The 18,107-nt window shown below is 45.6% G+C and overlaps 1 protein-coding gene across 1 annotated transcript in view; it reads right to left on the bottom strand.

The window, feature by feature from the left end:
- Positions 1-18,107, bottom strand: part of LOC311137100 (transmembrane protein 45A-like) — a 59,129-nt gene that overhangs the window by 6,124 nt on the left and 34,898 nt on the right. The window contains exon 5 of the mRNA XM_084171433.1: positions 1,378-1,520. Within this exon, the coding sequence (XP_084027559.1) occupies positions 1,378-1,520 (143 nt within the window). The remainder of the gene's footprint in view (positions 1-1,377; positions 1,521-18,107) is intronic.

Here is an 18,107-nt window from a genome sequence, read left to right as displayed (position 1 = left end):
CTCCTTCCCTCAGTAAGAGCATTGAAGATGGGTTGTGGCTGGGTCTTCCAGCATGACAACCCGAAGCCAGAGCAACTAAGGAGTGGCTCCGTAAGAAGCATCTCAAGGTCTTGGAGTGGCCTAGCCAGTCTCCAGACCTGAACCCAATAGAAAATCTTTGGAGGGAGCTGAAAGTCCGTATTGCCCAGCAACAGCCCCGAAACCTGAAGGATCTGGAGAAGGTCTGTATGGAGGAGTGGGCCAAAATCCCTGCTGCAGTGTGTGCAAACCTGGTCAAGACCTACAGGAAACGTATGATCTCTGTAATTGCAAACAAAGGTTTCTGTACCAAATATTAAGTTCTGCTTTTCTGATGTATCAAATACTAATGTCATGCAATAAAATACTTAAAAATCATACATTTTAGTAGACGCTCTTATCCAGAGCGACTTACAGTTAGTGAGTGCATACATTTTTTTTCATACTGGCCCCCCGTGGGAATCGAACCCACAACCCTTGCATTGCAAACGCCATGCTCTACCAACTGAGCTACATCCCTGCTGGCCATTCCCTACCCAACGCTGGGCCAATTGTGCGCCACCCCATGGGTCTCCCGGTAACGGCCAGCTACGACAGAGCCTGGATTCGAACCAGGATCTCTAGTGGCACAGCTTGCACTGCGATGCAGTGCCTTAGACCACTGCGCCACTCGGGAGACAATGTGATTTTCTGGATTAAAGGGTCAACTTTTAATTATATTTGCTGACACCCTACAGTCAGATTTTGGCACCAGTAGAGTAGATATCTAGCTATATAAACCACACCTCTCTGCAAACACGCCTTCTCCGATGTTGGTTACAAGGCGGTACTTCTTTAAATTAGGTAAGAGAATATCATGTTACCATTGGTGTATTAAAATGAGTTAGGGTGATGTCACCCTATCCCCTTAATAATCCTGCCTCCTGAATCCAAGTGTTGGACATGGGATCAAACTTGATCAATGTAGAAGCAACAGTCATTTTCATACTCTGATCTGGTTTAATCCAAATATCATCAAATGTAATGAAAAACATGGTTTTGACTGTTCATGACCTTTAACCTGTGTCTGGGAAACCGCCCCCAAATCAACTAGACTCTGGTGATGATGAAGGAATGGAATGCTGATGTAATTATATCATTGTGACTGTAAATATGTAGGAGGTGTTAATCCATTAAACTGCAGGGAAAATGTCTCACTGGCTGATGGTGCAGCACAGCACCAATAGTGAGCTAGGTGCCGGCATGAACATGCTAAATTAACCAATAAGAACACAGGACATGTTACATTAACCAATAAGAACACAGGACATGTTACATTAACCAATAAGAACACAGGACAGAAGTGGAAGGGTGTCTCACCAACTGATGGTGCAGTACAGCGCCGCCACCATCAGCAGGCTGAAGACCAGATGCCAGCAGTAACACATCGTGATAAACATCATGTTGTTATGGTCCTTCTGGTCCCACTCTGCACCGCTGGGGGAGTACAGGACAAAACCAATCTGGAGGGAGGCAGAGATAAGAGAGGGTTAGAGGATGGAGACTGTTCCCCAGGATTTATTGTACTGTAATAGTCTCAACTAGTTGGATACAAGCCCCTGCTATAGACGATGACTGAAAAATCAGCCTCGAAAGTATGTATATGTTGGAGGTAATGCGTTGAGAGTACTCAGTACTACTTTTTTGTGGTAATTGTGGTTGTTTTTCAATTTATGTAATCAGTTACTGAGTTACTTTTTCAAATAAGCAAGTCATTATATTTACAATATTATTTCCCTTTTTCTTTGTTGGTGCAAATAAAAAATGTTAATCTCCCTCTCTACATTCACCGCGGTTCGCGCTCTTCCGGTTTCTGCACGAACAAGTATTATTTTCCTGGAGGTACAGTGGGGCAAAACAATATTTAGTCAGCCACCAAGTGTGCAAGTTCTCCCACTTAAAAAGATGAGAGAGGCCTGTAATTTTCATCATAGGTACACGTCAACTATGACAGACAAAATGAGGAAAAAAAATCCAGAAAATCACATTGTAGGATTTTTAATGAATTTATTTGCAAATTATGGTGGAAAATAAGTATTTGGTCAATAACTAAAGTTTCTCAATACTTTGTTATATACCCTTTGTTGGCAATGACACAGGTCAAACGTCTTCACAAGGTTTTCACACACTGTTGCTGGTATTTTGGCCCATTCCTCCATGCAGATCTCCTCTAGAGCAGTGATGTTTTGGGGCTGTCGCTGGGCAACACGGACTTTCAACTCCCTCCAAAGATTTTCTATGGGGTTGAGATCTGGAGACTGGCTAGGCCACTCCAGGACCTTGAAATGCTTCTTACGAAGCCACTCCTTCGTTGCCGGGTGGTGTGTTTGGGATCATTGTCATGCTGAAAGACCCAGCCACATTTCATCTTCAATGCCCTTGCTGATGGAAGGAGGTTTTCACTCAAAATCTCACGATACATGGCCCCATTCATTCTTTCCTTTACACGGACCAGTCGTCCTGGTCCCTTTGCAGAAAAACAGCCCCAAAGCATGATGTTTCCACCCCCATGCTTCACAGTAGGTATGGTGTTCTTTGGATGCAACTCAGCATTCTTTGTCCTCCAAACACGACGAGTTGAGTTTTTACCAAAAAGTTCTATTTTGGTTTCATCTGACCATATGACATTCTCCCAATCCTCTTCTGGATCATCCAAATGCACTCTAGCAAACTTCAGATGGGCCTGGACATGTACTGGCTTAAGCAGGGGGACACATCTGGCACTGCAGGATTTGAGTCCCTGGCGGCGTAGTGTGTTACTGATGGTAGGCTTTGTTACTTTGGTCCCAGCTCTCTGCAGGTCATTCACTAGGTCCCCCCGTGTGGTTCTGGGATTTTTGCTCACCGTTCTTGTGATCATTTTGACCCCACGGGGTGAGATCTTGCGTGGAGCCCCAGATCGAGGGAGATTATCAGTGGTCTTGTATGTCTTCCATTTCCTAATAATTGCTCCCACACTTGATTTCTTTAAACCAAGCTGCTTACCTATTGCAGATTCAGTCTTCCCAGCCTGGTGCAGGTCTACAATTTTGTTTCTGGTGTCCTTTGACAGCTCTTTGGTCTTGGCCATAGTGGAGTTTGGAGTGTGACTGTTTGAGGTTGTGGACAGGTGTCTTTTATACTGATAACAAGTTCAAACAGGTGCCATTAATACAGGTAGCGAGTGGAGGACAGAGGAGCCTCTTAAAGAAGAAGTTACAGGTCTGTGAGAGCCAGAAATCTTGCTTGTTTGTAGGTGACCAAATACTTATTTTCCACCATAATTTGCAAATAAATAAATTAAAAATCCTACAATGTGATTTTCTGGATTTTTTTCTTCTCAATTTGTCTGTCATAGTTGACGTGTACCTGTGATGAAAATTACAGGCCTCTCTCATCTTTTTAAGTGGGAGAACTTGCACAATTGGTGGCTGACTAAATACTTTTTTCCCCCACTGTATATGCCCTTAGATTGCAATATCTACTAAGCTAACATATGGAATTGTTTTAAGATGGTCATAAAATGTATCATTTAGCCAGTTGATTTTAAATTTTTTGATTTGATGAAACATTGAATTTGGCCTTTAATGCAATAGCCCACAGAAACCAGTTGAATTTGGCCTTTAATGCTATAGTCCACAGAAACCCATTGAATTTGGCCTTTAATGCTATAGCCCACAGAAACCCATTGAATTTGGCCTTAAATGCTATAGCCCACAGACACCCGTTGAATTTGGCCTTTAATTCTATAGCCCACAGAAACCCGTTGAATTTGGCCTTCACTGCTATAGTTTTTTTTTTTATATTGGATAAAAGTACATTTACATTTTAGTCATGTAGTCTTATCCAGAGTGACTTACAGCAGCAATTAGGGTTAAGTGCCTTGCTCAAAGGAACATCAACTGATTGGAACCAGCAACTTTTCGGCTACTGGCCCAAAGCTCTTGAACGCTAGGCAACCTGCCAGCCCCGTACACACTCAGAGCTTCAAAATGACCGTTGGAGGAAACATGGGAAAGCGCAGTGGTCTAAGGCACTGCATCGCAGTGCTAGCTGTGTCACTAGAGATCCTGGTTCGAATCCAGGCTCTGTCGTAGCCGGCCGCGACCGGGAGACCCATGGGGTGGCGCACAATTGGCCCAGCGTTGTCCAGGGTAGGGGAGGGAATAGCCGGCAGGGATGTAGCTCAGTTGGTAGAGCATGGCGTTTGCAACACCAGGGTTGTGGGTTCGATTCCCACGGGGGGTATAAAAAATAATGTATGCACTAACTGTAAGTCGCTCTGGATAAGAGCGTCTGCTAAATGACTAAAATGTAAATGTAATGCTGCTTTAAAAGGTGACACAGAATCCCATTAAGGAGAAAAAGACAATGAAACATCTGCTGTGATTTTCAAACTTGCTCTGCATGAAACATTGGGAAAGATATTTAGAAAAGGAATACTTTAACCAAATTGCCAAAATGGATTCTCTGAACATTATCTCACCAGGTTCCCCCATTAGGCAAACAATGCCTATTGTTTTATATGAAAGAGAAACTTTCACATTGACCAGCTACAGCCTTAGCCCCACCCATTTAGCATGGTTCACACCCTCTAAAGCCTTAGCCCCACCCATTTAGCATGGTTCACACCCTCTAAAGCCTTAACCCCACCCATTTAGCATGGTTCACACCCTCTAAAGCCTTAGCCCCACCCATTTAGCATGGTTCACACCCTCTAAAGCCTTAGCCCCACCCATTTAGCATGGTTCACACCCTCTAAAGCCCCACCCATTTAGCATGGTTCACACCCTCTAAAGCCCCACCCATTTAGCATGGTTCACACCCTCTAAAGCCCCACCCATTTAGCATGGTTCACACCCTGTAAAGCCCTAGCCCCACTCATTTAGCATGGTTCACACCCTCTAAAGCCCCACCCATTTAGCATGGTTCACACCCTCTAAAGCCCCACTCATTTAGCATGGTTCACACCCTCTAAAGCCCCACCCATTTAGCATGGTTCACACCCTGTAAAGCCCCACCCATTTAGCATGGTTCACACCATGTAAAGCCCTAGACCCACCCATTCAGCATGGTTCACACCCTCTAAAGCCCCACTCATTTAGCATGGTTCACACCCTCTAAAGCCCCACCCATTTAGCATGGTTCACACCCTCTAAAGCCCCACCCATTTAGCATGGTTCACACCCTCTAAAGCCTTAACCCCACCCATTTAGCATGGTTCACACCCTCTAAAGCCCTAGCCCCACCCATTTAGCATGGTTCACACCCTCTAAAGCCCTAGCCCCACCCATTTAGCATGGTTCACACCCTCTAAAGCCCCACCCATTTAGCATGGTTCACACCCTCTAAAGCCCCACCCATTCAGCATGGTTCACACCCTCTAAAGCCCCACCCATTTAGCATGGTTCACACCCTCTAAAGCCCCACCCATTCAGCATGGTTCACACCCTCTAAAGCCCCACCCATTTAGCATGGTTCACACCCTCTAAAGCCCCACCCATTTAGCATGGTTCACACCCTCTAAAGCCTTAGCCCCACCCATTTAGCATGGTTCACACCCTCTAAAGCCTTAGCCCCACCCATTTAGCATGGTTTACACCCTCTAAAGCCCTAGCCCCACCCATTTAGCATGGTTTACACCCTCTAAAGCCCTAGCCCCACCCATTTAGCATGGTTCACACCCTCTAAAGCCCTAGCCCCACCCATTTAGCATGGTTCACACCCTCTAAAGCCTTAACCCCACCCATTTAGCATGGTTCACACCCTCTAAAGCCTTAACCCCACCCATTTAGCATGGTTCACACCCTCTAAAGCCTTAGCCACACCCATTTAGCATTGGTCACACCCTGTAAAGCCCCACCCATTTAGCATGGTTCACACCCTCTAAAGCCCCACCCATTTAGCATGGTTCACACCCTCTAAAGCCCCACCCATTTAGCATGGTTCACACCCTCTAAAGCCCTAGCCCCACCCATTTAGCATGGTTCACACCCTCTAAAGCCCCACCCATTTAGCATGGTTCACACCCTCTAAAGCCCCACCCATTTAGCATGGTTCACACCCTCTAAAGCCCTAGCCCCACCCATTTAGCATGGTTCACACCCTCTAAAGCCCTAGACCCATCCATCTCTTAAAGAATTCACCTGTGAACACGTGACTGTGGCCATGTGCTAAAGCAGTGAGGTAGTGCTTAAAAAACAAATACAATATTTCAAGATTAAACTACTTTATTAATTTCAAGTGCTAAAGGTAGTAGCCTACATTTAGGAAAAACTTCAAACACATAAAGGCTTAGGTAAAAACACTATCTAGACCTAGGCCTGTGTCATAAGATCCTTTGAGTGACTTTGGTTCAGGTCATGTTATGATATGAACAAAGGAATATAGCCTGAGAGCATATTTCTGTCCTGCCCTTTGGAGAAGGACATGTAATGTCCATGGCCTTTTTATTACAAAAGTCCTGATCTTCTCAAAAATATATGTTTGCCAGGTTGTGTCTTGCACATCTCTAGGAGGAAGGAGGTCAGTATTGCACAGCAGCTGAAACCTGGTTCCATCTGAGTGAAAGCTCCTTGGCCACAACAACACCAGGCTCCAGACCATTCAAGCTGTAAAGGAGGAAAGCAGACTAAAATAGACAAGACATTATAACCTGCATACCAGCAATAACATTCATTGACCCCCCAAGTCCAAGCAATAAGCTCAAAGTACAAAGACAAAACACCTGAAGTGTTACTTGTTCACTCTCATTAATCTCCTTGTACTGGCGGTGGAGAGCAGGTTTATGCTGAAAGACAAATTCCAGAAAAACTGGTTAAAACATGAATTAATTAATGTCCTATAGCTTGTTATTGCCTGTTGACTGCTACAGCTATACTCCCTGTTCACCCATGACTGCGTGGCCAAGCACGCCTCCAACTCAATCATCAAGTCTGTAGACGACAGTAGGCTTGATTACCAACAATGACGAGACCGCCTACAGGGAGGAGGTGAGGGCCCTGGCAGTGTGGTGCCAGGAAAATAACCTCTCACTCAACGTCAACAAAACGAAGGAGATGATCGTGGACTTCAGGAAACAGCGGAGGGAGCACGCCCCTTTCCATATCGATGGGACCGCAGTGGAGAAGGTGAAAAGCTTGAAGTTCTTTGGCGTACACATCACTGACAATCTGAAATGGTCCACCCACACAGACAGTGTGGTGAAGAAGGCGCAACAGAGCCTCTTCAACCTCAGGAGGCAGAAGAAATTTGGCTTGGCACCTAAAACCCTCACAAACTTTTACAGATGCACAATTGAGAGCATCCTGTCGGGCTGTATCACCACCTGGTACGGCAACTGCACCGCCCGCAACCGCAGGGCTCTCCAGAGGGTAGTGCGGTCTGCCGAACGCATTATCGGGGGCACACGGCCTGCCCTCCAGGACACCTACAGCACCCGATGTCACAGGAAGGCCAAAAAGATCATCAAGGACATCAGCCACCCGAGCCACGAACTGTTCACCCCGCTATCATCCAGAAGGCGTGGTCAGTACAGGTGCATCAAAGCTGGGACCGAGAGACTGAAAAACAGCATCTATCTCAAGGCCATCAGACTGTTAAATAGCCATCACTAGCCGGCAACCACCCGGTTACTCAACCCTGCACCTTAGAGGCTGCTGCCCTATGTACATAGACATGGAATCACTGGTCACTTTAATAATGGAACACTGGTCACATACACGTTTACATACTGCTTTACTCATTTCATATGTACAGTGCCTTCGGAAAGTATTCAGACCGCTTGACTTTTTCCACATTTTGTTACGCTACAGCCTTATTCTAAAATGGATTACATTGTTTTTTCCCCCTCATCAATCTACACACAATACCCCATAATGACAAAGCAAAAACAGGTCTTTATAAATTTTTGCTAATTTATTACAAATAAACAACATAAATATTACATTTACATAAGTATTCAGACCCTTTACTGAGTACTTTGTTGAAGCACCTTTGGCAGCATTTACAGCCTCATGTCTTCTTGGGTATGACGCTACAAGCTTGGCACACCTGTATTTGGGGAGTTTCTCCCATTCTTCTCTGCAGATCCTCTCAAGCTCTGTCAGGTTGGATGGGGAGCGTTGCTCCACAGCTATTTCCAGGTCTCTCCAGAGATGTTCGATCAGGTTTAACATTTACATTTTACATTTTAGTCATTTAGCAGACGCTCTTATCCAGAGCGACTTACAGGAGCAATTAGGGTTAAGTGCCTTGCTCAAGGGCACATCGACAGATTTTTCACCTAGTCGGCTCGGGGATTAGAACCAGCGACCTTTCGGTTACTGGCACAACGCTCTTACCCACTAAGCTACCTGCCGCCCCTTAGTCCGGTCTCTGGCTGAGCCACTCAAGGACATTCAGAGACTTGTCCCGAAGCCACTCCTGCATTGTCTTGGCTGTGTGCTTACGGTTGTTGTCCTGTTGGAAGGTGAACCTTCACCCCCAGTCAGAGGTCCTGAGCGCTCTGGAGCCGGTTTTCATCAAGGATCTCTCTGTACTTTGCTCCATTCATCTTTGCCTCGATCCTGACTAGTCTCCCAGTCCCTGCCGCTGAAAAACATCCCCACAGCCTGATTCTGACACCACCATGCTTCAGCGTAGGGATGGTGCCAGGTTTCCTCTAGATGTGATGCTTGGCGTTCAGGCCAGAGAGTTCAATCTTGGTTTCATCAGACCAGAGAATCTTCTTTCTCATGGCCTCAGAGTCTTTAGGTGCCTTTTGGCAAACACCAAGCAGGCTGTCATGTGCCTTTTACTGAGGAGTGGCTTCCGTCTGACCACTCTACCATAAAGGCCTGATTTGTGGAGTGCTGCAGAGATGGTTGTCCTAGAAGGTACTCCCATCTCCACAGAGGAACTCTGGATGTCTGTCAGAGTGACCATCGGGTTCTTGGTCACTTCCCTGACCAAGGCCCTTCTCCCCCGATTGCTCAGTTTGGCCGGGCGGCCAGCTCTAGGAAGAGTCTTGGTGGTTCCAAACGTCTTCCATTTAAGAATGATGGATGCCAGTGTGTTCTTGGGGACCTTCAATGCTGCAGACATTTTTTGGTACCCTTTCCCAGATCTGTGTCTCGACACAATCCTGTCTCGGCGCTCTACGGACAATTCCTTCGACCTCATGGCTTGGTTTTTGCTCTGACATGCACTGTCAACTGTGGGACCTTATATAGACATGTGTGTGCCTTTCCAAATCATGTCCAATCAATTCAATTTACCACAGGTGGACTCCAATCAAGTTGTAGAAACATCTCAAGGATGATCAATGGAAACAAGATGAACCTGAGCTCAATTTCGACTCTCATAGCAAAATGTATACATTTGCAAAAATTTATAAATACCTGTTTTCACTTTGACATTATAGGGTATTGTGTGTAGATTTTTATTTATTTAATCCATTTTAGAATAAGGCTGTAACGTAACAAAATGTGGAAAAAGTCTAGGGGTCTCAATACTTTCCGAAGGCACTGTATATACTATATTCTAGTCAATGCCATCCTATTCAAGTATTGCTGTATATATACACTATTCTATCCTATGTATTTTACAGATATACGATATATTCTATACACATACCGTCCATAATGTCTATACATCCCATTACACACAGATATATATATTTATACTCCGGACTCCGACATTGCTCGTCCTAATATTTATATATTTCTTAATTCCATTATTTTACTTTTAGATCTGTGTGTATTGTTGGGAATTGTTAGATACTACTAGGAACATAAGCATTTCGCTACACCCGCAATAACATCTGCTAAATATGTGTTGCGACCAATACATTTTTATTTGAATTTGATTTGAAATGCCCTGTACACACTCAACCTGCTTCCAGCCAAACAATGGCAATGCAAGATAACTAGCTAGATTTAGCAAACATTTAACGTCATAATTACCAGCTGGCTAAATTAGATGTAAATGGCATCATATAGCTAGCCAGCTAGTTGAACAGCTGGCTAAATTAGATGTAAATGGCATCATATAGCTAGCCAGCTAGTTGAACAGCTGGCTAAATTAGATGTAAATGGCATCATCTAGCTAGCCAGCTAGTTGAACAGCTGGCTAAATTAGATGTAAATTGCATCATATAGCTAGCCAGCTAGTTGAACAGCTGGCTAAATTAGATGTAAATGGCATCATATAGCTAGCCAGCTAGTTGAAAAGCTTGTTGCTACCTGGATAGCTACTAAACTAGTAGCTGCTAGGGGTAAGTTATAACCTACATTTGGGTTTTGTTTCTACATACTGGTAGCCAGAGTCGTTCAAGGGAATTCGGGACATGGGTGACTAGTTAACGTTAGCTTGGCTCTCTCTGTGTGTTCGTGCCGTGGGAGGACGGGTTTCTTCGTTGGCAGAAAGCAATGGCTAGCTAGTATGCTAACTATTCTAGCTAACTAACTGGCTGAATAAGTTGACGACGGACTCGCTCAAGCTGTCGGGACTAACCCACAACGTTAGTTACGGACACGAATGATCTGCTTGGCGTGTTGACACACTGGTGGTTTGTTGTGGCCGAGTATTGGCGCTAAACCGTGTTGTTGGAGGCCGGCATGCTAGCTGGCTGTGGCGTCATATGACTAGGTGCCCTGGACGGTTTTCACGGAAGAATACTGTACCAAGTTAGCTAGCTGAATAAACTAAGTTAGTATATTCCTAGAAAACATTGAACCGCTGTAGTTTACAACAATTATAGTTTCTGAGGTGGAAGTTGGGAGAGTTATATTTGGGTGTTTCAGTGAAACGTAAGTGAGGGAGGTCCTGCTCTCTCGCTTTCCCAGATGTTTAGTTCATTTCATTCCGATCTCCTTTGCATTATTGTAGCCATTTTCTGTAGCCTGTCAACTATGCCTCTGTCTATCCCTGTTCTCTCCTTTCTGCACAGGCCATACAAACGCTTCACACCACGTGGCTGCTGCCTCTCTAACCTGGTGGTCCCTGCGCGCACAACCGACGTGGAGTTCCAGGTCTCCGGCAGCCTCTGGAACTGCCGTTCTGCAGCCAACAAGGCAGAGATCATCTCAGCCTATGCTACCCTCCAGTCCCTCGACTTCTTGGCGCTGACGGAAACATGGATTACCACAGAAAACACTGCTACTCCTATTGCTCTTTCCTCGTCTGATCATGTGTTCTCGCATACCCCGAGAGCATCTGGTCAGCGCGGCGGTGGCACAGGAATCCTCATCTCTCCCAAGTGGACATTCTCTCTTTTTCGCCTGACCCATCTGTCTATCTCCTCATTTGAATTCCATGCTGTCACAGTCACTAGCCCATTCAAGCTTAATCAATCAATCAATCAATCAATTTTATTTTATATAGCCCTTCGTACATCAGCTAATATCTCGAAGTGCTGTACAGAAACCCAGCCTAAAACCCCAAACAGCTAGTAATGCAGGTGTAGAAGCACGGTGGCTAGGAAAAACTCCCTAGAAAGGCCAAAACCTAGGAAGAAACCTAGAGAGGAACCAGGCTATGAGGGGTGGCCAGTCCTCTTCTGGCTGTGCCGGGTGGAGGTTATAACAGAACCATGCCAAGATGTTCAAAAATGTTCATAAGTGACAAGCATGGTCAAATAATAATCAGGAATAAATCTCAGTTGGCTTTTCATAGCCGATCATTAAGAGTTGAAAACAGCAGGTCTGGGACAGGTAGGGGTTCCATAACCGCAGGCAGAACAGTTGAAACTGGAATAGCAGCAAGGCCAGGCGGACTGGGGACAGCAAGGAGTCACCACGGCCGGTAGTCCCGACGTATGATCCTAGGGCTCAGGTCTCTCAGTTGGCTTTTCATAGCCGATCATTAAGAGTTGAAAACAGCAGGTCTGGGACAGGTAGGGGTTTCGTAACCGCAGGCAGAACAGTTGAAACTGGAATAGCAGCAAGGCCAGGCGGACTGGGGACAGCAAGGTGTCAGCATGCCCGGTAGTCCTGACGTATGGTCCTAGGGCTCAGGTTCTCAGAGAGAAAGAGAGAACGAGAGAATTAGAGAGAGCATACTTAAATTCACACAGGACACTGGATAAGACAGGAGAAGTACTCCAGGTATAACCAACTAACCCCAGCCCCCCGACACATAAACTACTGCAGCATAAATACTGGAGGCTGAGACAGGAGCGGTCCGGAGACACTGTGGCCCCATCCGAAGAAACCCCCGGACAGGGCCAAACAGGAAGGATATAACCCCACCCACTCTGCCAAAGCACAGCCCCCGCACCACTAGAGGGATATCCTCAACCACCAACTTACAATCCTGAGACAAGGCCGAGTATAGCCCACAGAGGTCTCCACCACAGCACAAACCAAGGGGGGGCGCCAACCCAGACAGGAAGATCACGTCAGTAACTCAACCCACTCAAGTGACGCACCCCTCCTAGGGACGGCATGAAAGAGCACCAGCAAGCCAGTGACTCAGCCCCTGTAACAGGGTTAGAGGCAGAGAACCCCAGTGGAGAGAGGGGAACCGGCCTGGCAGAGACAGCAAGGGCTGTTCGTTGCTCCAGAGCCTTTCCATTCACCTTCACACTCCTGGGCCAGACTACACTCAATCATATGACCTACTGAAGAGATAAGTCTTCAGTAAAGACTTAAAGGTTGAGACCGAGTCTGCGTCTCTCACATGGGTAGGCAGACTGTTCCATAAAAATGGAGATCTATAGGAGAAAGCCCTGCCTCCCGCTGTTTGCTTAGAAATTCTAGGGACAATTAGGAGGCCTGCGTCTTGTGACCGTAGCGTACGTATTGGTATGTACGGCAGGACCAACTCGGAAAGATAGGTAGGAGCAAGCCCATGTAACGCTTTATAGGTTAACAGTAAAACCTTGAAATCAGCCCTTGCCTTAACAGGAAGCCAGTGTAGGGAAGCTAGCACTGGAGTAATATGATCAAATTTCTTGGTTCTAGTCAGGATTCTAGCAGCCGTATTTAGCACTAACTGAAGTTTATTTAGTGCTTTATCCGGGTAGCCGGAAAGTAGAGCATTGCAGTAGTCTAACCTAGAAGTAACAAATGCATGGATTAATTTTTCTGCATCATTTTTGGACAGAAAATTTCTGATTTTTGCAATGTTACGTAGATGGAAAAAAGCTGTCCTTGAAACAGTCTTGATATGTTCGTCAAAAGAGAGATCAGGGTCAAGAGTAACGCCGAGGTCCTTCACAGTTTTATTTGAGACGACTTTACAACCATCAAGATGAATTGTCAGATTTAACAGAAGATCTCTTTGTTTCTTGGGACCTAGAACAAGCATCTCTGTTTTGTCCGAGTTTAAAAGTAGAAAGTTTTCAGCCATCCACTTCCTTATGTCTGAAACACAGGCTTCTAGCGAGGGCAATTTTGGGGCTTCACCATGTTTCATTGAAATGTACAGCTGTGTGTCATCCGCATAGCAGTGAAAGTTAACATTATGTTTTCGAATAACATCCCCAAGAGGTAAAATATATAGTGAAAACAATAGTGGTCCTAAAACGGAACCTTGAGGAACACCGAAATGTACAGTTGATTTGTCGGAGGACAGACCATTCACAGAGACAAACTGATATCTTTCCGACAGGTAAGATCTAAACCAGGCCAGAACTTGTCCGTGTAGACCAATTTGGGTTTCCAGTCTCTCCAAAAGAATGTGGTGATCGATGGTGTCAAAGGCAGCACTAAGGTCTAGTAGCACGAGGACAGATGCAGAGCCTCGGTCTGACGCCATTAAAAGGTCATTTACCACCTTCACAAGTGCAGTCTCAGTGCTATGATGGGGTCTAAAACCAGACTGAAGCATTTCGTATACATTGTTTGTCTTCAGAAAGGCAGTGAGTTGCTGCGCAACAGCTTTTTCTAAAATTTTTGAGAGGAATGGAAGATTCGATATAGGCCGATAGTTTTTTATATTTTCCGGGTCAAGGTTTGGCTTTTTCAAGAGAGGCTTTATCACTGCCACTTTTAGTGAGTTTGGTACACATCCGGTGGATAGAGAGCTGTTTATTATGTTCAACATAGGAGGGCCAAGCACAGGAAGCAGCTCCTTCAGCAGTTTAGTAGGAATAGGATCCAGTATGCAGCTTGAAGGTTTAGAGGCCATGATTATTTTCATCATTGTGTCAAGAGATATAGTACTAAAACACTTAAGTGTCTCTCCCGATCCCAGGCCCTCGCAGAGCTGTGCAGATCCAGGACAGCTAAGCCCTGGAGGAATACGCAGATTCAAAGAGGAGTCCGTAATTTGCTTTCTAATGGTCATGATCTTTTCCTCAAAGAAGTTCATGAATTTATTACTGCTGAAGTGAAAGCCATCCTCTCTTGGGGAATGCTGCTTTTTAGTTAGCTTTGCAACAGTATCAAAATTTTTTTTGGATTGTTCTTATTTTCCTCGATTAAGTTGGAAAAGTAGGATGATCGAGCAGCAGTGAGGGCTCTTCGGTACTGCACGGTACTGTCTTTCCAAGCTAGTCGGAAGACTTCCAGTTTGGTGTGGCGCCATTTCCGTTCCAATTTCCTGGAAGCTTGCTTCAAAGCTCGGGTATTTTCTGTATACCAGGGAGCTAGTTTCTTATGACAAATGTTTTTCGTTTTTAGGGGTGCAACTGCATCTAGGGTATTGCGCAAGGTTAAATTGAGTTCCTCAGTTAAGTGGTTAACTGATTTTTGTCCTCTGACGTCCTTGGGTAGGCAGAAGGAGTCTGGAAGGGCATCAAGGAATTTTTGTGTTGTCTGAGAATTTATAGCACGACTTTTGATGCTCCTTGGTTGGGGTCTGAGCAGATTATTAACATCCTTGTCATTTATCGCCCTCCAGGTAAATCTCCTCCCTTTCTGCATCTTTTGACTCTCTATGTCCCCTATCCTCCCGGCCGGCTCGGTCCTCCCCTCCTGCTCCGTGGCTTGACGACTCATTGCGAGCTCACAGAAGAGGGCTCCGGGCAGCCGAGCAGAAATGGAGGAAAACTAGACTCCCTGCGGACCTGTCATCTTTTCACTCCCTCCTCTCTACATTCTCTTCCTCTGTTTCCGCTGCCAAAGCCACTTTCTACCACTCTGAATTTCAAGCCTCTGCCTCTAACCCTAGGAAGCTCTTTGCCACCTTCTCCTCCCTGCTGAATCCTCCTCCTCCCTCCTCCCTCTCTGTGGATGACTTCGTCAACCATTTTGAAAAGAAGGTTGACGACATCCGATCCTCATTTATTAAGTCAAATGACACCGCTGGTCCTGCTCACACTGCCCTACCCTATGCTTTGACTTCTTTCTCCCCTCTCTCTCCAGATGAAATCTTGGGACTTGTGACGGCCGGCCGCCCAACAACCTGCCGCTTGACCTTATCCCCTCCTCTCTTCTCCAGACCATTTCCGGAGACCTTCTCCCTTACCTCACCTCGCTCATCAACTCATCCTTGACCGCTGGCCATGTCCCTTCCGTCTTCAAGAGAGCAAGAGTTGCACCCCTCCTCAAAAAACCTACACTCGATCCCTCCGATGTCAACAACTACAGACCAGTATCCCTTCTTTCTTTTCTCTCCAAAACTCTTGAGCGTGCCGTCTCTAGCCAACTCTCCTGCTATCTCTCTCAGAATTACCTTCTTGATCCAAACCAGTCAGGTTTCAAGACTGGTCATTCAACTGAGACTGCTCTTCTCTGTGTCACGGAGGCTCTCCGCACTGCTAAAGCTAACTCTCTCTCCTCTTCTCTTATCCTTCTAGACCTTTCCGCTGCCTTTGATGCTGTGAACCATCAGATCCTCCTCTCCACCCTCTCCGAGTTGGGCATCTCCGGCGCTGCTCACTCTTGGATTGCGTCCTACCTGACAGGTCGCTCCTACCAGGTGGCGTGGCGAGAATCTGTCTCCGCACCACGTGCTCTCACCACTGGTGTCACCCAGGGCTCAGTTCTAGGCCCTCTCCTATTCTCTCTATACACCAAGTCACTTGGCTCTGTCATATCCTCACATGGGCTCTCCTATCATTGCTACGCAGACGACACACAATTCATTTTCTCCTTTCTCCATGCTCTACAACATTCGCAGAGTACGACCCTACCTTACACAGAAAGCGGCACAGGTATTAATCCAGGCACTTGTCATCTCCCGTCTGGATTACTGCAACTCGCTGTTGGCTGGGCTCCCTGCCTGTGCCATTAAACCCCTACAACTTATCCAGAACGCTGCAGCCCGTCTGGTGTTTAACCTTCCCAAGTTCTCTCACGTCACCCCGCTCCTCCGCACACTCCACTGGCTTCCAGTTGAAGCTCGCATCTGCTACAAGACCATGGTGCTTGCCTACGGAGCTGTGAGGGGAACGGCACCTCCGTACCTTCAGGCTCTGATCAGTCCCTACACCCAAACGAGGGCATTGCGTTCATCCACCTCTGGCCTGCTGGCCCCCCTACCTGTGCGGAAGCACAGTTCCGCCCAGCCCAGTCAAAACTGTTCGCTGCTCTGGCACCCCAATGGTGGAACAAGCTCCCTCACGACGCCAGGACAGCGGAGTCACTCACCACTTTCCGGAGACACTTGAAACCCCACCTCTTTAAGGAATACCTGGCATAGGATAAAGTAATCCGTCTACCCCCCCACCCCCCATAAAAAAAGAAGAAAAGTGATTCTCCAACTTGCTATCATAAGTTGAATGCACCAATTTGTAAGTCGCTCTGGATAAGAGCGTCTGCTAAATGATGTAAATGTAAATGTACTCAGAGATCAGGGCACCAATTTAACTGACTGGGTTCTAAATCAGGCTTACTGCATAACAACAACAATTTCTGTGGCAATCAGAAGCAGAAGGATCCACGCATGTGATGAGCCTGAGACCTGAAGACCTGAAGACCTGAAGACCTGAAAATTTTACTGATGGGGTTCTAACCAATGTTCCTTCTAAGCTCTCAGAAGAAATATCAGCCTGTGCAGAGAAACACAAGATTGAACTTCACTCAACTTTCTTGCGTTTTCCCCCTTAGTTAACACTATCAACATTTCCCTTTACTGTGGGAATTGTGACCGAATCAACGCAATATTAGCCACTTTCAATGACATACCGAAACAAAACGAACTATGCAAGAGATTTTGTTGCAGGCAGAACGCATCGGAGTAGGATTCTATTGCATTGACACGCATGACTCAGGCCCGTACTCTACACAGACGGGTGCGGCACAACCGACCAGAGCTGTAATAGGCCTATATGCAAATCGACTATTACCATATATGACTCTGTGCCATTCACTGTGAACTGGACCGTGTTTACAGCATGAGCGGTCGTGAGTAGATGAGCTTGTTTTGAGATCAAAGCGAGAGCTGCATGTAGCCACGTGTGAACATTTGTTCATATCCTTTGCTAGTTAGTGAGTTATTAGCCCAGTTATAGATACTTTGAAGTCAGCAATGGGGGAGTGATTACTTCCTTCAAGAGCACAAAACGTGTACATTTCTAGCCATCTTTGAAAAGCTAGTTGGGTAAAAACCTTTTTTTTGTCTTAAAGGGGCAGTGTTGTATTTTGAGACAGGCTTGAATAAACTAAGTAGCCAATAGGCAGAGGTTAGCATAATTTGTCTGATTCTCTAATATTGGTATGGGAATAATAATGTATTTTATTTTGTAAAGTGGTTTCTTGCATCAAACAACACAACCTTTTCAGTCACCTCCTTGTCTGAAGGACAAGTGGATAAACAGGTTAATGTCAAGCCCTGCATGTTTTTTTCAAAAGTCTCATGGAATGTAGGTCTACATTGAACACCACACATTGGCTGCTACTGTAGGCTGAATGATAGAACAGCTATTTCCATGTAAAAATGTTATGGGATGCATTTTCTCCATTATTTTTGATGGTAAGCCACCCTGGTAGGCCTAAATTATAATCAAATAGCCACAAATAAAATAAAAATAAAATGTTCTCACATGCGCCGAATACAACAGTGAAATGCTTACTTACAAGTCCTTAACCAACAATGCATTTTAAGAAAGAATACCCCCATAAAATAAAAAAATTGCAATATAAAATAATACGAAATAAAAGTAACAAATAATTAAAGAGCAGAAGTAAAAATAACAATAGCGA

Source organism: Coregonus lavaretus, assembly GCF_964263955.1.
Source record: "Coregonus lavaretus genome assembly, chromosome: 11".
Taxonomy (NCBI): Eukaryota; Metazoa; Chordata; class Actinopteri; order Salmoniformes; family Salmonidae; genus Coregonus; species Coregonus lavaretus.
Note: the sequence above shows the minus strand (reverse complement) of the source record. Positions and strands in the feature narration are given on the sequence as shown.